General features: G+C 38.9%; 1 protein-coding gene and 1 long non-coding RNA gene across 3 annotated transcripts; one reads left to right on the plus strand and one right to left on the minus strand.

The window, feature by feature from the left end:
- The first annotated feature begins 5,388 nt into the window (after positions 1-5,388).
- On the plus strand, positions 5,389-16,534 carry LOC131108652 (dynein axonemal intermediate chain 1-like). Its single transcript, XM_058059881.1, has 21 exons — positions 5,389-5,779; positions 6,573-6,665; positions 7,778-7,816; positions 7,947-8,006; positions 8,084-8,164; positions 8,249-8,369; positions 8,616-8,641; positions 9,673-9,813; positions 9,940-9,999; positions 10,102-10,221; positions 10,312-10,396; positions 10,470-10,587; positions 10,929-10,972; positions 12,200-12,447; positions 13,195-13,275; positions 13,425-13,512; positions 14,193-14,272; positions 14,580-14,728; positions 14,826-14,925; positions 15,589-15,774; positions 15,908-16,534. The coding sequence occupies exons 2-21, from the start codon at positions 6,651-6,653 to the stop codon at positions 16,007-16,009; spliced, it is 1,944 nt and encodes a 647-aa protein (XP_057915864.1). The 5' UTR covers positions 5,389-5,779; positions 6,573-6,650; the 3' UTR covers positions 16,010-16,534.
- LOC131109033 (uncharacterized) lies at positions 14,884-17,243 on the minus strand. 2 transcript variants are annotated; one of them, XR_009120625.1, is made up of 3 exons: positions 17,088-17,243; positions 16,477-16,527; positions 14,884-15,988 (listed from the first exon to the last, which is right to left on the minus strand). It is a non-coding gene; the product is annotated as an uncharacterized LOC131109033 (long non-coding RNA). The 2 variants fall into 2 exon arrangements; XR_009120633.1 differs by having other exon boundaries at positions 17,082-17,104.
- Positions 17,244-17,580: the final 337 nt, after the last annotated feature.

Here is a 17,580-nt window from a genome sequence, read left to right on the forward strand (position 1 = left end):
GGGCGGCACGGCGGTCAAGTGGTTAGCGTGCAGACCTCACAGCTAGGAGACCAGGGTTCAATTCCACCCTCGGCCATCTCTGTGTGGAGTTTGCATGTTCTCCCCGCGCATGCGTGGGTTTTCTCCAGGTACTCCGGTTTCCTCCCACATTCCAAAAAACATGCTAGGTTAATAGGGTTAATAGGGATAGGCTCCAGCATCCCCGCGACCCTCGTGAGGAAAAGCGGTAGAAAATGAATGAATGAATGAATGTTCTATATTGATGGTTACTATGGTACCCATTATGTCATTGTATGGCCATATCACCTCCTACTTCGGTAAGGGACAAAAAATAAATAAATAAAAATATTATTATAAAAATATAAAATTTTCTGCAAATATTATAAAATATTATTATATTATAAAAAAATAAAACAATAAAAATTTTAAAAAAAGAAAAAAAACAAACTGTATTATGGAAAGCAGGAAGTGAACAAATGTAACAGTTACTGATTGTAAAAGTACCAGATGGAGGGGTAGGATTTAATAAGCTTTGCTTCTTCCTACTCCTTTTGGACATGTGGAACTGGGAACTGATTATGGGATGCACTCAATTGTAATCTGATACATGTTCAAATGAAATAAAACCATTACCATTACATGAGTATACATCAGTGCCAACAAATCAATTAAGCACTGAAATGACACAGATAGCTACTTAATTTTTCGGTCCGGTTACTGCAGTTTACGTCAGCACCATTGCCATTATGGTACAGTGTTTCCGTACACATGCCCAGTTCTCGGATTTGTGTAACATGTAGCAGGCTCTGCTCCAGTGCCAAACTTGCAAACTTTGCAAGAGATGTTCTTGTAGCCTGAGATGTCACAGTATATCCAGACTAAATATAACAAATTTCCAGTGCGGCGCCAGTTGCCTGAACCGTCACATGGTTAGAACTGATCTGCTTCAAAACAAGAACAAAAAGTGACATTCAAGTAAGAGTGAGTCCTGATCCTGTAATTTTTCCATCTCAATTTCATCAAGCATCCTAAAACTGTTTCACACAGTCAATAAATTACGCATTTCAACCACAATTTATTGTGTCATTAGTCTAAAAAAAAAAGCTACAAAGAGTCGGTCAAATCAACTTGAGAAGACGTTTTGTGTGTTATTTGCCGTTACATGAAGGTACACATGTTGGGGAGTGCCACATCTTTGAAGTCCCAGCAAAGGCGAACCCCAGGAGAAAAAGGATGAAAAAATGAAATGAGTGTAGGGATTAGGTAACTTGAAAGCACTTGCGTATGATCAAGAGATTAAGGTAGGATTTCTGACAGGAGTCTGATTTCAGTCAGATAAAATGAAACTCATTTGCTTTGAATTGTTCACACAAGACAAAAGAAATGAAGTTCCTTTTTAGTTAAAGCCAATTCTCTACTTCTATGAGCGATGTGGATAGACAGCAGCTCTTCTTGCTCTTGAATTGTGAACAAGTGAAGTGTTTTTTTTTTTTTTCCTCTATCGAGCATTCACAAGCTTGAAGTCACCTGGAGCGGTGCTGTTGCACAATAGGCAAGTGTGCTTGCAGAGCACTCTTGACTCACAGAAATAGGTCAGTCAAAGCAGCTGCTTCCATTAGCACAAAATACAGCCTCCATGCAAACAGATCCCATAACACATTCTGGCCAGTAAGCAGCATCAAGTGATCCGGGTAGAAAAACCTGAAACGGGATAACTGTGGGAATGATTCAGATGGACGCTATTCTACTCGTTCAGTTAGAACACTTTGATTCATGAAGATGATCATAGCAACATTAGCCACGTTTACATGAGGAGTTTTTACTCTTGAAGGTTCTCTGATTCTGAGATTCTGAAACAAATAGTTTGAATATTGAATATCTTTGAATATTGTGTATCTCTGTGTGGAGTTTGCATGTTCTCCCCGTGCATGCGTGGGTTTTCTCCGGGTACTCCGGTTTCCTCCCACATTCCAAAAACATGCTAGGTTAATTGGCGACTCCAAATTGTCCATAGGTATGAATGTGAGTGTGAATGGTTGTTTGTCTATATGTGCCCTGTGATTGGCTGGCCATCAGTCCAGGGTGTACCCCGCCTCTCACCCATAGACAGCTGGGATAGGCTCCAGCATCCCCCGCGACCCTTGTGAGGAAAAAGCGGTAGAAAATGAATGAATGAATGAATATTGTGTCTTGGAAACTGAGCCTGTCGTGGTGTAGTGGTTAGCGTTCTGGACTCAGGTTCGAATCTCCACTAGTTAGCACCATCGGTGCTCCAGACGAAAATCAGTATGTGGATCAAAAAGATCCGCTGTGGAGACTCCGAAAAAAAAACAAATCATTAGTCACGTTTACTTGAGGAGTTTTTCTCTTTCCGAATTGAATCTTTCCAAAAGCAATGGTATACATGGAAAGGAATATTCCAATCGCGTGTCTACATGCGCCGCTATAATCAACCAGAATAGTCAATGGGGCATGCGCAGTAAAGCGTAAACACCAACATCACGTGATACCGACTTCTTCGAGTTTTTCTTTCGCTTGTTGGAATAACTCCGTATTGCCAGTTTTTCCTTCGTCCAGTCTTGAAATTTAGTTTGAATCAAAAACAAACTTTCCGTTTGAGCAAATAACCCGAATGGAATTGGAATATTTGGGTCCATGTAAACGTGGCTATTTACTTGTGTAACATATTGTAGTTTATTTTCAGGAGCAACAACAACAACGTGTGTTATGTGTGTTCATGTTTTCATCATTTGAAGCAGGCATAGAAGAGGGAGTCTGCTGCATCTGCGCTTCAGAAGGCAGCGGATGCGGCTGGAGGGACCCAGCAGAGGTGTATAAACCTGCTTTTCATTCAGGTTTTCAGTTAATAATGTGAGAAGACTAGAAAGAAATGCATTGTGAAATACAAAACGTGAGTTGTGGATACCAACATTTTGTTCATGTTCTGATAAAACCTACATATTGGCTTTGTTTGGCTTGAAATAAGCTATGAAAATAATCAGTATTGGCCGATTTCACTTGGCGTGGGCAGCATAAAACCCTGATCGGATCAAATGATATTTTCCTGAAACTTATCTATAGTCTACTGCTGATTACTAAAGAACAGAAAAAGGTAGAAACATTGTTTTCCTGAAAGGTTCCATGTTTATATAGCCATAGAACTTGGTGGCTGGTACTGAAGGGGTTGTCTTTTGAAAAATGACTGGGACTGAATGAGTTAAGGATGAGTTCATTGGTTGTTTTGTAATACATTTATAACAATATATAACACAAACAATCAAATTATGTTAATCATCATAAAGTGGCAACACTGGATTTTCATTGGATCGTATACCATATAGAACTCATTACACAGGAAAATGACCACAACTACTCTAAATAACAATTGTTGGGTATATTTTAAAATCAACAGTGTTCAAGCTTTGATAAACAAATAAAACATCATCAATTCTGACATGAACAAAACCGCCTTCTATCTCTCATTCTCTGCTATCAGATCTCTACCTCAAACAGTGCTGCCTCATCTTTGATTGTGTGGAAAGGGCCAGCGAGCAGATGGAGAGAGAGGGAGGGAGGGAGGGAGAAAGACAAAAGTGGAAGGAGCCTAAAAGACAAGTGAAGCGAGCACGTGAATCTACAATCTACAACACAGTGGCGACTGAAACACAGCCAAGCTGGATTGTTATTCAAAGGTTGTGGGTATGTGCTGCGTATGGAAGAAACTATTTAACATTCACGCTTACGCTCAGGAAAGTGAAGGTTAAGTATATGTAAATTTCAGTATTTTGGTGTCATGAAATGATAATTTGCAAAATGTGACACAATAAATGTATACATTATTTATGCAAAACAGTTAACACATGTGCAATAACATTCACTAGGACATATGACGTAAACACACATGGACAGGAAGACAAAACAGAGCTGGTGCTCAAAAGGCACCTTGACAGCTTCAGGGGCTCAGAGGCAATTAGTCCAAATTTTGGTCCCTCGTTTATCACGGTTAATTGAAAACAATACCTGAATTTCCATGAAGTAGGGTTCCTTATTTATACATGGAATATTATTGTAGTTATAGCATAGTTTAAAGGGGACCTATAATGCTTTTTCCACTTTTCTTACCTATAAATATAGTGAGAATGTTGTATTCTCGTGTTGAAAAGTGAGCCCTGAAAGAAGTTTGGGATGGCTCAAAATGCTTGGTTTCCAAAGGCGTGGAAAACAGCCCCTTTGTGATGTCACAGAGGGACACACATCCTAATAGTTGGTAATGGTAATGGTTTTATTTCACTTGAACATTCATCAGATTACAATTGAATGCATCACACAATCAGTTCCCAGTTCCACATGTCCAAAAGGAGTAGGAAGAAGCAAAGCTTATTAAATCCTACCCCTCCATCTGGTACTTTTACAATCAGTAACTGTTACATTTGTTCACTTCCTGCTTTCCTAATATAGTTTAAGTTTTTATTTTTTTTAATTTTTTGTCACGTACCGAAGTACGAGGTGATATGACCATACAATAGTTAGGAAGCACTTTGAGTGTGTGACCAATCACAGCGGAGGCAGGTCGTGGGTGGAATATATTAAAGCAGACCGTTTTGTCAGAATCACACAAATCAAAATACAGCTGGAATATGTGCAGATTCTGAAAAATCTAAAAAGTTTTCTCTGTGAGTTATTGTGTGTAGCTGCTCTATTGGAGCCCACCACTTGATAAAAAGGGCCGGAAAATTATCACAATGGGTCCCCTTTAAGACTTTTTAAATATGGAATAGGTAATTATGGTAAATATTTCACTAGGCATAAAATAACGCTCATACAGTGACCTTTACAATTGTATTACCCAACATAGTTGACATAATAACAGAAATAAAGAAAAAGTCTTATCTATAAATAAGAATTAATAGCTTACTTTGTGGCTATCATCTCATCAATGTAACATTCCTGACACCTAGTGGCCAGTGTAGAATACAACAGCAACACATATGCAGGGAACTTTCACACAGGAGCTGCTGTCAGCCACAACTCACAGCAGCCACTAGCTGACATCACAGAGACACTTCCTCGGCCCCGCCTCTTAAAGGCACACAGACGTTACACTACATATAACATCTTGTGAATGCCTGATGCTTATATTTTTGTTCATAGTTGAAAATGTTTAATCTGGAGAAACATATATATATATATATACGATGTACTAATAAATGATGTTTTGACTAATAATAATTCAAGACAAGTCTGACGATGATTCAGTGATCTAACATTGAAAAATCAATGTAGATTGTACAATGTCACTTTACTCATTTCAAGCTCTTTATTCATGTTCTGTGGTCTGTTTTTGAGTTTGTTTACGTGTCGTGCAGGGAAAAAAAATTGACCAAATTACAGTTATTACGGTTACCAACACTGGTGCGCTCATCTATTTTTCTGGTGATTTAGTGAAGTCTTGTGTCCTCATGGACCGCATAATGATTTTTCATGGCCTATTTGTTGCTTCCCACGCCTTGTCAGTGGCAGCTTGACTGAATAATGATGGTAATCATCCTCTCATTGTAGAAACAATGCTTTCTACATGATACATTACATCATGTAGATGCAAGTGTTCTTGAATAACCGCCTTTTTCAAAAGCTTTTGCTTTTTTTTAATAACTTTTATAACCTCACAGCTCAATGCCTTTTGTTTTGTTGTAACCAAACCAAATTATTCATTCATTTTCTACCACTTGTCCTCACGAGGGTCGCAAGGGGTGCTGGAGCCTATCCCAGCTGTCTTCAGGTGAGAGGTGGGGTACACCCTGGACTGGTCGCCAGCCAATCACAGGGCACATATAGACAAACAACCATTCACACTCACATTCATACCTATGGACAATTTGGAGTCGATAATTAACCTAGCATGTTTTTGGAATGGGGGAGGAAACCGGAGTACCTGAGACCACACAGAGATGCCAGAGGGTGGAATCGAACTCAGGTCTCCTAGCTGTGTGGCCTGCATACTAACCGCTCAACCACTTAATTATGTAAAAAAATAATAATTGTGGAATAAATGCAAGCCAGGCCACAAAATAAAAACGTCTTTATTACGGGTGTCTGTGTGCCTATCACATAAAGTTATGTTTTTTTTCTCGTAAATTCTCGACATTATTCTCAAAATCGGAGATGATTTTAAGGGTTAAAAAAGGCGGGAATGAGAAGGTCTAGGCATGCTAATCTGTTTGTGCTCAATTGCTCTGTTTTGCTGCCACGTTATAAATAAAATGAAAGTTCCCTTCCGGACTGTTGATGTACATTTTGTTAGTATTAATTAAATTGACCTAATTTTATTCTCTAAAGTTGCAGCTTGGAGAAATTAAATTAAATTAATTAAAACTATTGATGTTTAGTCCATGTGTACATGTCCAGCTCGGTCTATGGAAAATCAAAGCTAATGTCACCACAATATTTCAGATGTTGATTTGCATAAGAGTGTGGCAAAATTTTGTCTTTAACCCACAAAATTCCTTTGATGTCACATGATGTCGTGTGTAAAAAAGCTGCACCTTCATTGCTACCTTATGATGTAATTCCAGTGAGATGCGGGGGTTGGTTTATATTCTGAAGTCAATTCTTATCTTATGACCTGTGGATAAACACAGACTTCATGGAAGATGAGCAAAGATCAAGTAAGTGAATATCTGGCTTGTGGTACATGCATTGAAACAATGCAAATATATATATATATATATGGAACATATTTATAATATATGTTGATATATATTTATAAAATATCACTAGTGATGTTTCACTGAGTACAAAGACTAAATGTGATACTAATCTGTAATTTCCTTTTGGCTTTGTGACTGATAGCTGATCACTTGTGGACGTTCTTGGGTGTGGTTACCATGGCAACCCCTCTTGCTCACATTGCTCTTAATCAACGGATTCATATTTACTGAATACTTTTGCTGATATTACGATGTGTGACTTTCTATAAATCAGGGGTCTCAAACACGCGGCCCGCGGGCCAAATGTGGCCCGCATGACACTCGTTTGAGCCCCCCCGCCTTGATATGAAAGTTTAATGTTAGTGCGGCCCACGCAAGTTTGATATGGATGCTGTATGGTATCATGTACCCAGAAAAAAATATTACGTTTGATTAATGTTCATGTTAAAGGTTAAATAACTCTTAATAGTTATCCTCCCTATCCATGTGGAAGTGGTAAGTTTTTGGCTATTTAAGTTTAAAGGAAATAACTTAACGTTTAGGTCGCTAGCTCTCTAGTTTGCAAGTTAGCATTGTGTCTCAAGACCCTGCAGTTGCGCAATATGTTGTAAATAAAAAAAATATAAATGTGACTATAGTCGTGTTTTGTCATGTCTACAGGGCTCTAATAATGCTTTGTTCATTTTAATCTGAAAAAATAATTTGTCTACCCACCAACTATATGTGGTTTCTTCAGTTTTTATTATTTGCTGTTTTATTATTATTATTATATTTATTTATTACTGATTGATTGATTTTCTTTATTCTTGATTTGTTTATTTATTTTTCATCTTATTTTGTGTAGAAAAATAAAAAGTAAGATATTTGAGAACAGTGGAATGTTTTATCAGAGCTTTTCTTGTAGAAAATCGGAACTAAAGCAAAGTTTATTCATTTTTCTGTTTGTAATAAATGCGTTTTTTGGGTTTTTTTTTTTGGAAAACAAGATGACGCAAGACATTAACTGTGCAAAAATCTCACCGTGTTTGTTTGATTGTGTGTTTTCACGGTGTGCTCTATAATGTTAAAAGACACCGCTTGGCAAGTCTCACAAAAGTAACAAGAAAAAGGTACGTGAAAATGAATGCAATGCAAAATTCTGTAATTCTGGATATATTGTGTGCTATTATTATTATTATTTCAGTAATAATTGAAGTGATAAATGAGTTACAAGGTGATGATATTAATTTCTTTTTGCAGGATGATGACGATCCTGGGAAACTCATTAAGCCTCCCGATCAACTTGATCTTACTGATGCAGTAAGTGATTGACACAAATCACCATTTTGTCCCGTCAAACCAGTCTGCCATTAACTGTGTGCTTCTTTCTACATTAGGAACTGAAAGACGAAATCACAAGGATCCTGACCACATCAAATCCACATGCTCCTGATAATCTTGCCTACTATAACTTTGGCGTAAGAAAACTACATTAGCATAAGAAAACTACATGTATTTTAATCCCTGATTCATCTGATTATTTTCTCCTCCTGTCTTTCCAGGATGGTGCTTACAAGCTGACCAACGCTGTGGAGCACATGGCTGTCCACTTTGTGTTGGAAGGCTGTCTGGAACATGATGATGACGCCAGTAGTGTGGCCAGTGAAGACATCCTGGAAGATGGTGAGTGGAACCTTTAAGCTTCTTTTGTCATGTTTTTGCCAGTGCCTCCATTATTTCAACTAGTTTTTGTACCACACAGGTAGCATCCTGATGTAGTTCTTACTTTGTGCCACTATCAACATATGCCATGTCAGGAACAGAGTGGCAGTATTGAAACAACATCATGAATGCATTAAATTATATTAAAGAACGATTTTTATTGTATGTATTTATTTTAATGATTTGGTGCTTCTTCTTCCACAACAGTTGAACCTGCAGCAGAACTTGATGAGGTAAGATGGAAAAAAACTTTAATTTAATTTAATTAAACTTTAATTTAAATTTAATTTTAATTAACTTTAATTTAAATTTAATTTTAATTAACTTTCATTTAAATTTAATTTTAATTAACTTTCATTTTAATTTAATTTTAATTAACTTTCATTTTAATTTAATTAACTTTAATTTAATTTTAACACAATTGTCCCTATCCCAACTGAGCCTATCCCAGCTGTTTATGATAATTTATTCATTCATTTTCTCCCGCTTGTCCACACGATGGTTGCGGACATGCACGAGCCTATCCCAGCTGTCTATGATAATTCATTCATTCATTTTCAACCACTTTTTCCTCACAAGTGTCGTGGGGGTGCTGGAGCCTATCCCAGCTGTCTTCAGGCGAGAGGCGGGGTACACCCTGGACTGGTGGCCAGCCAATCACAGGGCACATACAGACAAACAACCATTCACACTCATATTCATACCTATGGACAATTTGGAGTCGCTAATTAACCTAGCATGTTTTTGGAAACCGGAGTACCCGGAGAAAACCCACGCATGCACGGGTAGAACATGCAAACTCCACACAGAGATGGCCGAGGGTGGGATTGAACCCTGGTCTCCTAGCTGTGAGGTCTGCGCGCTAACCACTCGACCCCCTCACTTCCTGTCCACGCGTCTGGCGCACATTTATTGCAACACAAATCTTACATGGCTTGTTTTCTTTGATTATCTGTGCTACGTATATTCGGTAATATGAGTGGAAAGATTATTATAGGGGTGTTATTTAATGTCTAGAGGGCTCTACCGTATTTAGGTTGTAAACAGGTTTTTGCTCTATGTTCCAACTATGAAAATGAAGAATCCTACTCGAGAAGCACGGTCGGGTTGGGTCATCCTTCGCATTTTGTTGCGTCATCCCATTTCCCGGGTCATCCGGGTAAACGCACAGTACATGTTCTGCGTGTAGGGAGAGACGGCCCGGAAGTAGCTACATTTCTAAATTCACCTCTAATATTGATTGCTCTGTTGCATTTCCATATAGGATACTTCCGGGGAGGAGGATGCTGGAGAGGATGACAGAGCAGACAGCGTCGCTTCCAAAGCAGACACACAAGAGCCAAAATCTACAAACCAATTCAACTTCATCGAAAGAGCCTCTCAATCACTTAATAATGCACTGCAGGTATGAACGGAAAGTGTCATTGACATTCATTTTTTCCACATTGTGACAGAAATATTAAAGTTTATATGAGGTTTTAATAACATCAATGCTGATAAAACATCATATATACCGCACAATTACTTACAGGGTAGAAGCTGCCAGACTATACCTCCCCCCCGCTGCAACTACTTCGCCACTGCTACTCAGGTAGTGAATTCTCTGACTCGTAAAGATATCTTTATCGCACGTCCGTTCTTTCCCTTGCTTATAAAAATGTCCACACAAACGTTAGTGATTATGTCTTTTCAGTGGGCAATATATGATGCATATATGGATGAACTGCAGCAACAGGAGATGAAAAAAGAGAAACAGAAATCAAACAAAGATGATGAGAAAACCAAAAAGAAGATTCTGCTCATCGAGACACCGGTAACTCACTGAATATTGTACCTAAAAGCAATACGTGAGAAATATTTGTATTGTGTAAATATCTGCGTTTTATGTTTTATATATATTTAGAGAGATGACATCACCCAAGTAGCCAAAGCAGCCAAGCTGTTTGAGCGAATGGTCAACCAGAATACGTTTAATGAAATAGCACAAGGTATTTAATGTGTTAATCACGTGAGTTCTAAGTCATCTGCTGATAACTTTATTCTGCATTGATATCGTTTCAGATTTTAGATACTTCGAGGACGCAGCAGATGAATTCAGAGAGCAGGAGGGCACTCTTCTCCCCTTGTGGAAATTCCAGTATGACAAAGCCAGAATTATGTCTGTCACGTCCCTCTGCTGGTAAGGTTTCTCACAACACACCAAGCAACTCCATTCTAGTCAAGTCTAAAAGTGGAAGATTAGCAATTATCAATTACCAATTATTAAAACAACTAAAAACCCACCTGTTTAAATCTGTTTTTAATGTCTAACTTTTTATACCTGATTGCTGTGCCCCGCCCCGCTTTTTCCTCATGTTTTAACTGTGTATTAACAAATGAATGTTGTATTTTAATGTATCTTTTACTCTGTTTACTTGCTTATATTCAACTTCATTCTTCTGTAAAGTGTCTTTGAGTATTTTCTATACAAATAAAATGTATTATTATTATTATTATTAATTAATGTACCTTATGTCACAGGAATCATATCTACCCAGACTTTTTCGGCGTGGGATTGGGATCATGTAAGTCTTTAGTGAATACGTAGGTTAAATAATCATCAGACTTGATATACAGTTGCCCATTTGCATTTTGAATTTTGCAGTTTCACTCCATCATGGTTTTTGAAAAAAAAAAATAATCATGAATTAATTCATTTTCTACCGCTTATCCTCACGAGAGTCATGGGGGTGCTGGAGCCTATCCCAGCTGTCTTCGGGCGAGAGGTGGGGTACACACTGGACTGGTCGCCAGCCAATAGTATTCATTAATCATTCATTCATTCATTTTCTACCGCTTTTCCTCATGAGGGTCACGGGGGTGCTGGAGCCTATCCCAGCTGTCTTGGGGGCAAGAGGCGGGGTACACCCTGGACTGGTGGCCAGCCAATCACAGGGCACATATAGACAAACAACCATCCACACTCACATTCATACCTATGGACAATTTGGAGTCGCTAATTAACCTAGCATGTTTTTGGAATGTGGGAGGAAACCGGAGTACCCGGAGAAAACCCACGCATGCACGGGGAAAACCGCCATGCAGCCCAGTATTCATTAATAAATCACACAATTTCTCGTTTGAATACAGTCTATATTAGTTAAAAAAATGCATACTGAAGAAAATAAATTATTTTTTTTACATATTTTTGCTCCAGTAACCAATGGCTAGCTATAACTAAACTGTGAACCCCCAACATCACTTCCAGCCCACCCCTCAGCTGCCGTAGGGAACATTTATAGTGACACACACGATGACAAGTCTTATTTAGGTCTCAAATATCTTATTTATTTGTATAGTAGACATAATATGAATTATTATAGCTAGTCATTGGTTACTGGAGCAAAATTATATAAAAAATACATTGAATTTTCTTCAGTATGCATTAAAAAAAAACTAATATAGACTGTATTCAATCAGGAAATTGGGTGATTTATTAATGAATACTATTGGCTGCCGACCAGTCCAGGGTGTACCCCGCCTCTCGCCCAAAGACAGCTGGGATAGGCGCCAGCACCCCCGCGGAAAAGTGGTAGAAAATGAATGAATGAATGACTGAATGTCTATTATACCAGTCAATACACATGTAAAGGTGACTATAGGTGTTCTAGATCATGTCTAAGACGGCTGTAATAATGTGAAAAACTGTATTTAGAAGATAGTAAACAGGTTTTCTATGCTTATCATGGAACCAACTGACCAGAATAAAGGAGGGATTTCTATACTAGAAAAACATATGTTTCCCCTGACAGATGACTTCAGCAAACAAGGCCGTGGGATGCTTCTCTTCTACACATTGAAGAACTCTACCTTCCCTGAGTACATCTTCCCTACAAGTTCTGGCGTCCTGTGCCTGGATATCCATAAACAACATTCCTACTTGGTGGCTGTAGGCTTCTATGACGGCTGTGTGTGTGTGTACAACTTGAAGAAGAATGGACTGGACCCTGAGTACAAGAGTACTGTTAACTCGGGCAAGCACAGTGACCCTGTGTGGCAGGTAAGGGAGGAGGGACAAGAGACTCCAGTCATTCTTCATTCATCCATCCATCACTTTTGACAACTGCAAACAAAAGTCAAAGTCTGCTTTGTTGTCAGTTCTCAAGAGGATCGAAAAGTCTCATGATGCAGTAGCATAACACAGAGTAAGAAGATGTCAAATGTAAACATATTACACAAAATAAGTCAAATTGCAATTGGCGTGAACTGGCACCAACTGGCTCCGGCTCAGTGGACTCTTAGCATGATGCTAGAAGTCCACTAGGCCGGCGCCAGTTGGTGCCAGTTCATGCACAGTTCATGCACCAACTGGCACCGGCCCAGTGGACTCTTAGCATGATGATAGAAGTCCACTAGGCTGGAGCCAGTTGGTGCCGGTTCACGCCAATGCAATTTTGCAATTAGTGTCGCCAATAAGCTGCCTAGTGGCATCCAGTGGCTCAAACTGCCTCCCAACTGGCTCATGGTGGCCCGTAATGGCAGCAAAAATTGAGTTTGACAGCAAGAATATTTCAAAATGTTTTAAAATCTCTGTCGCACCAATTACTTGATGCAAATGGAACCAAATGTCACAAAAAAAGTCACAATTTGCCTATTGGAATCCAATGGAATGTAATTGCGCGAGCCAAGTTGCACCAATCATATAATCTTTGGCGCAAACTGGTGCTGGCCCAGTGTACTCCTAGCATACCAGTTCAAGTTTCCATAGACTGATCGGAGTAATAGGCCTCTCTTGTTTTTCATGAAGGTACGATGGCAGAATGACAACAGCCTCAATTTCTATTCCGTGTCCTGTGATGGCCGAGTCGTGTCTTGGACAATCATGAAGGTTTGTTCCTACAAATGATGTGATATATATATGGTACATTAGCAACATTTCTGTTATTACAGTACATGTGCAGGAAAAGTGTGTATATTTATATGTCCACGTACTTATACTGTATGTAACTGCATTACAATGTATGTGTATTATTGCAGAATGAGCTAGTCTTCACAGATGCTCTCAGGCTAATACTGACTGATAGAGTATCTGATGGTCTAGACGGTATTGAGGAGCTCATTACCGGTGAGACTCTATATCTATACAGTTGATCCTCGCTATTAGCAGAGTTTACATTCTGAGACCACTTGCAAATGCTAAAAAAAACACATACACAAATATTTTTGACACTCTAATAAAGCCTAGGGTATGCTGCTGCGTCTAGGCTTGCGCCTTCCCTTTCAAATCCAACCACTCCAAGCGTTAGCCGTATATATGATATGCTACATCATTCTGGTGCTCCTTTCCTTTGGATGTGGCACCACTAACATGAAGTACAAGGTGTTGAGAAAGTGTGCATGTGTGCTTCCCAGCATGCCTTGTGTTTGGTGAGTGAGATAGTGGTGTGACTTGATGACCCTGTTTTTTTTTGTGCTGTGTGTATGAGTGGTTGTCAGGCTGATCTTAGCAAATAAAAGAGCATTTACTTAAAGCATTTCCTGTGCTCAATGCAACATGCTTTATTATTTCAATTTCTGTGAATTTTTATTTCCTAGTGGGTTTTCAGCAAAAATATATAAGTTTCGAGATAAAAAGCAGTCGCAAATGAAAAAAATGTTTCAATGTAAAATCAGCATATTTGCAGGGTCACAAATATGCGGGGGTCCACTGTCATTTATAACCATTTCTCACCAAAAAGTCAGTCAGTCCAGTTTCTGTAATTGTGAATTGCTCACCGAAATGCCTTGAACCTGATGTTTACACAGCTAGTGGTACATCCTGTGACTTCCACAGACAGATCGACACTCTCTTCCTTGTTGGCACTGAGGAGGGTAAAATACACAAGGTATGTTGGAAGGATTCATTTCACCATCAAATATTTGGCTGTCTATGTCCATGTGTCAGTGGCTTGAAATACCACAGCTGTCCCCATAAGCTATAAATCTGCTATACGATCATCTGCTTTTGACTTTTACTCAGCCAGCCTTGCCACGGCACTAAAAACAGAACCATTAGACAATGCACAAATAGGAAATATCAAATAAGTGAAAAGTTTGTTTCGACTTTGTCATTGATGATGAGCTGAGTACACAGTCTTTAAACGGCCTTGTTCACCATCACCTTTGTTCTAAACGAAGACTCTCATTCCTTAGTGCTCCAAGAATTACTCAAGCCAATACCTAGAGACCTATGATGCCCACAATATGGCAGTGGATACAGTAAAGTGGAATCCCTACCATTCGAAGGTTTTCATCTCTTGCAGTTCAGACTGGACAGTCAAGATCTGGGACCATGATTACAAGTAAGGATAAAAGAATAAAACCACTCGTGCAGTTTAATAAAGAGATATGAGATATGACTTGAACCACAATGTATGTATAAATATGACTTTGTTACAGAGCTCCCATGTTCACCTTTGAGCTCAATGCATCAGTTGGTGATGTGGCCTGGGCGCCATACTCCTCCACTGTCTTTGCTGCTGTGACCACAGATGGATTGGTAAGCCACTTTGAACCAGTGTTTCTAAACTTGTGTGTTGCAGACCCATTTTGGTATACGATATACAAATACAACATTCAGTTTTTCACCTCTACACAATTGGGTCACAAATGCTGGTTCCAGAATGAGAACAGTTGAGAACTCCCTACTTTAAACTATCAGCAGTTTGACTGTTCTAGTTGTTACTGTATTGAAACAATTTCTTTGTTTTTATCAGACATTTTCATGGCTGTAGATGACAGTTGCCTGCTTACCAGTCATATTGCTTGTCTGAAACTTCATTACCCTTCATCAAATGTGGGAAAACAAAGGTTTTTTTAACAGCTTCCTGCCCCAGTAGAAGCTGGTGATTCCAGATAAAAGTTATTTAACTTGATGCCGTGCCTGCATAGTTTACTGTAGTGACGACTAGTGGTGTATTATCAGTCCTATCACAGGATAGCCTGTGACAAATACATACTTTTTGTGCATCTGGCACAGTCATCTCATGTGTAGAACGAGTGGGCTGTAGTGGGATCATTTACTGCATGTGGGCAGCCAGCAAACCTACACATTGCACACATACACACACCCAATTACTTTGGATATGCTTACATAAATCCATAAAAATACATATACTGTATTGTTTGTCAGGCATTGTAGCGCTGTGATCCTCTTTTTCAGGTCCATGTTTTTGACCTGGCCATCAACAAGTATCAAGCTATCTGCCAGCAGCCAGTGGTGTCCAAAAAGAAGACCAAGCTAACACACATTGAGTTTAATCCCATCCATCCTGTTGTCATAGTGGGTGATGATCGAGGCTCCGTTATCAGCCTCAAACTGTCCCCTAACCTCCGCAAGAAACCAAAGGTAATGGGACTCTTCATCAAGAGGGGATTTGTTGCTTGAGTGTTACATTAAAGTACTTGCTACATGACATACTGGGTACTAGCTCGATGTCGGTTGGATCAATTCTGTTGTATTTGTGCGTTTGTGTTCGCAGGGGAAGAAGGGTCGGGATTTGGTCGAAGGTCCTGAAGCAGAAGTAGCCAAGATGGAGAAACTACTCAGTTTGCTGAGGGACCTCGGGGAAAGCAAAGTTTAAAAAAAACCACCATGGTTTCAAAGAACAATCAAGTATTTTATTATTTTTTTCCAATATTGACAATATTATTTTGTCCTCTAATCCATTCATTTACATGAGACACACAAAGGTAGAACTTCTATATGAAAATAGTGATTTTATCTTTCAAGATAGTGTTGAAATGGCCTTTTAAAAAACATATACAGGATGTATACAACTGCATGAAATATGATTTTTAGTGATACTGTAGACTGTGTATGCCACTGCTCAAAATATGACAAAACAATCTTAATCTAGTCCAAATATTCTGTATTTGATACCGGCATATAAACATGTTACTGAAACACAAACATTCATGAATATTTACAGGTATTTAAATGTACAATCAGTGGTGATTGTATTTTGACTGGCTTTGTGTATGAGCTGTAAATATGGATCACGGTGATAATTTGGGGAAAAGATTTCATGGTATGAGTTATCATACGTACCAGTAGAGGGCAGTGGTACTCAGCATCCTGAAAGTATTAGGATGGGCCACACTGAAAAAGTAAACAATGTTGAGGGGTGGGGGGTGGTTAGCTGCGGGGTTAGCTGCGATTAGCAATTATCAACATGCAACTACTTTCTTTTCTATTACATCATGACTTTCTGCTCTGAAATAAGCTCTGAAAAAGGGCTACATGACTTTGGACTTCACCTTAAAAGAAACCTGAACACACAATCTTGTTGTTGCTGTGCGTTCTAAATAGGAAAAAAAACCTGCTAGCATGAGACAGCTAACGATATAGGTCATGGGATTCACCTTGTCTATTAAAAACACTTCCAAACACCTCATACGTGTTATTGTTTTATATACACGACGTGACCATGTAGTAAAAGTACATTCATGATAACGTGTACAACATTTTGGTCATTTTTAAACATTACCAGAGTATCCTTCCTGAACACTACTGTTTACTTTAGCAGATAATAACGTTGCTGGGTGCAAGACAAATCCAGCCAATAGTGGAACACTACGTCATTCTCGTAAAGTTAGCATGTAGCACTAGTGCTAATTGTTTCATGGACAAAATGAGAGCTTAATAAAACGTACACTTACAGTGTCCTCTCTCATTGGGATGCCGGCTGATGGGATGGTTGTAACCTTCAGCACAAGCACACTGTTCATATGGTAAATTCAGCATTATCCTCCGGTAAAATATGATAACTAGATGAGTCTTCCTCGCGATGTTGAGCGCCAGCGTCCATTAGTTGACTAACTTGCCATAACGTTTTACTAAACATGGACCATACAAAGTAGCAACTTTTCCAAACTCACAGGCAACGCAGCAGTCGCTGTCACCGACGTTTCAGTAAGAGAAGTACGGATTGGCTGTCCTAGAAGTCGCTAAATGACGCTATCTAATTTGCATATACTTTGCATATGGTGCTGTAAAAGCTGTGGGAAAAAAGCATAACCTCGTAGGAAAGACACAAAAACACATTAAAACCCTTTAAATTAGCACAATTCAACAGTGAATAACAGATTATGTTGTGTTTATTCTATAAAACACATTAATTTGACTCAGTGCTTTGTGAGTAGCACACTCTTC

Source organism: Doryrhamphus excisus, chromosome 1 (genome assembly GCF_030265055.1).
Source record: "Doryrhamphus excisus isolate RoL2022-K1 chromosome 1, RoL_Dexc_1.0, whole genome shotgun sequence".
NCBI lineage: Eukaryota > Metazoa > Chordata > Actinopteri > Syngnathiformes > Syngnathidae > Doryrhamphus > Doryrhamphus excisus.

Coding starts and splice junctions, on each gene's coding strand:
- LOC131108652 (XM_058059881.1), top strand. Junction 9,814..9,939: donor CACTTAATAATGCACTGCAG/GTATGAACGGAA, acceptor AATTACTTACAG/GGTAGAAGCTGCCAGACTAT. Junction 15,775..15,907: donor ACCTCCGCAAGAAACCAAAG/GTAATGGGACTC, acceptor TTGTGTTCGCAG/GGGAAGAAGGGTCGGGATTT.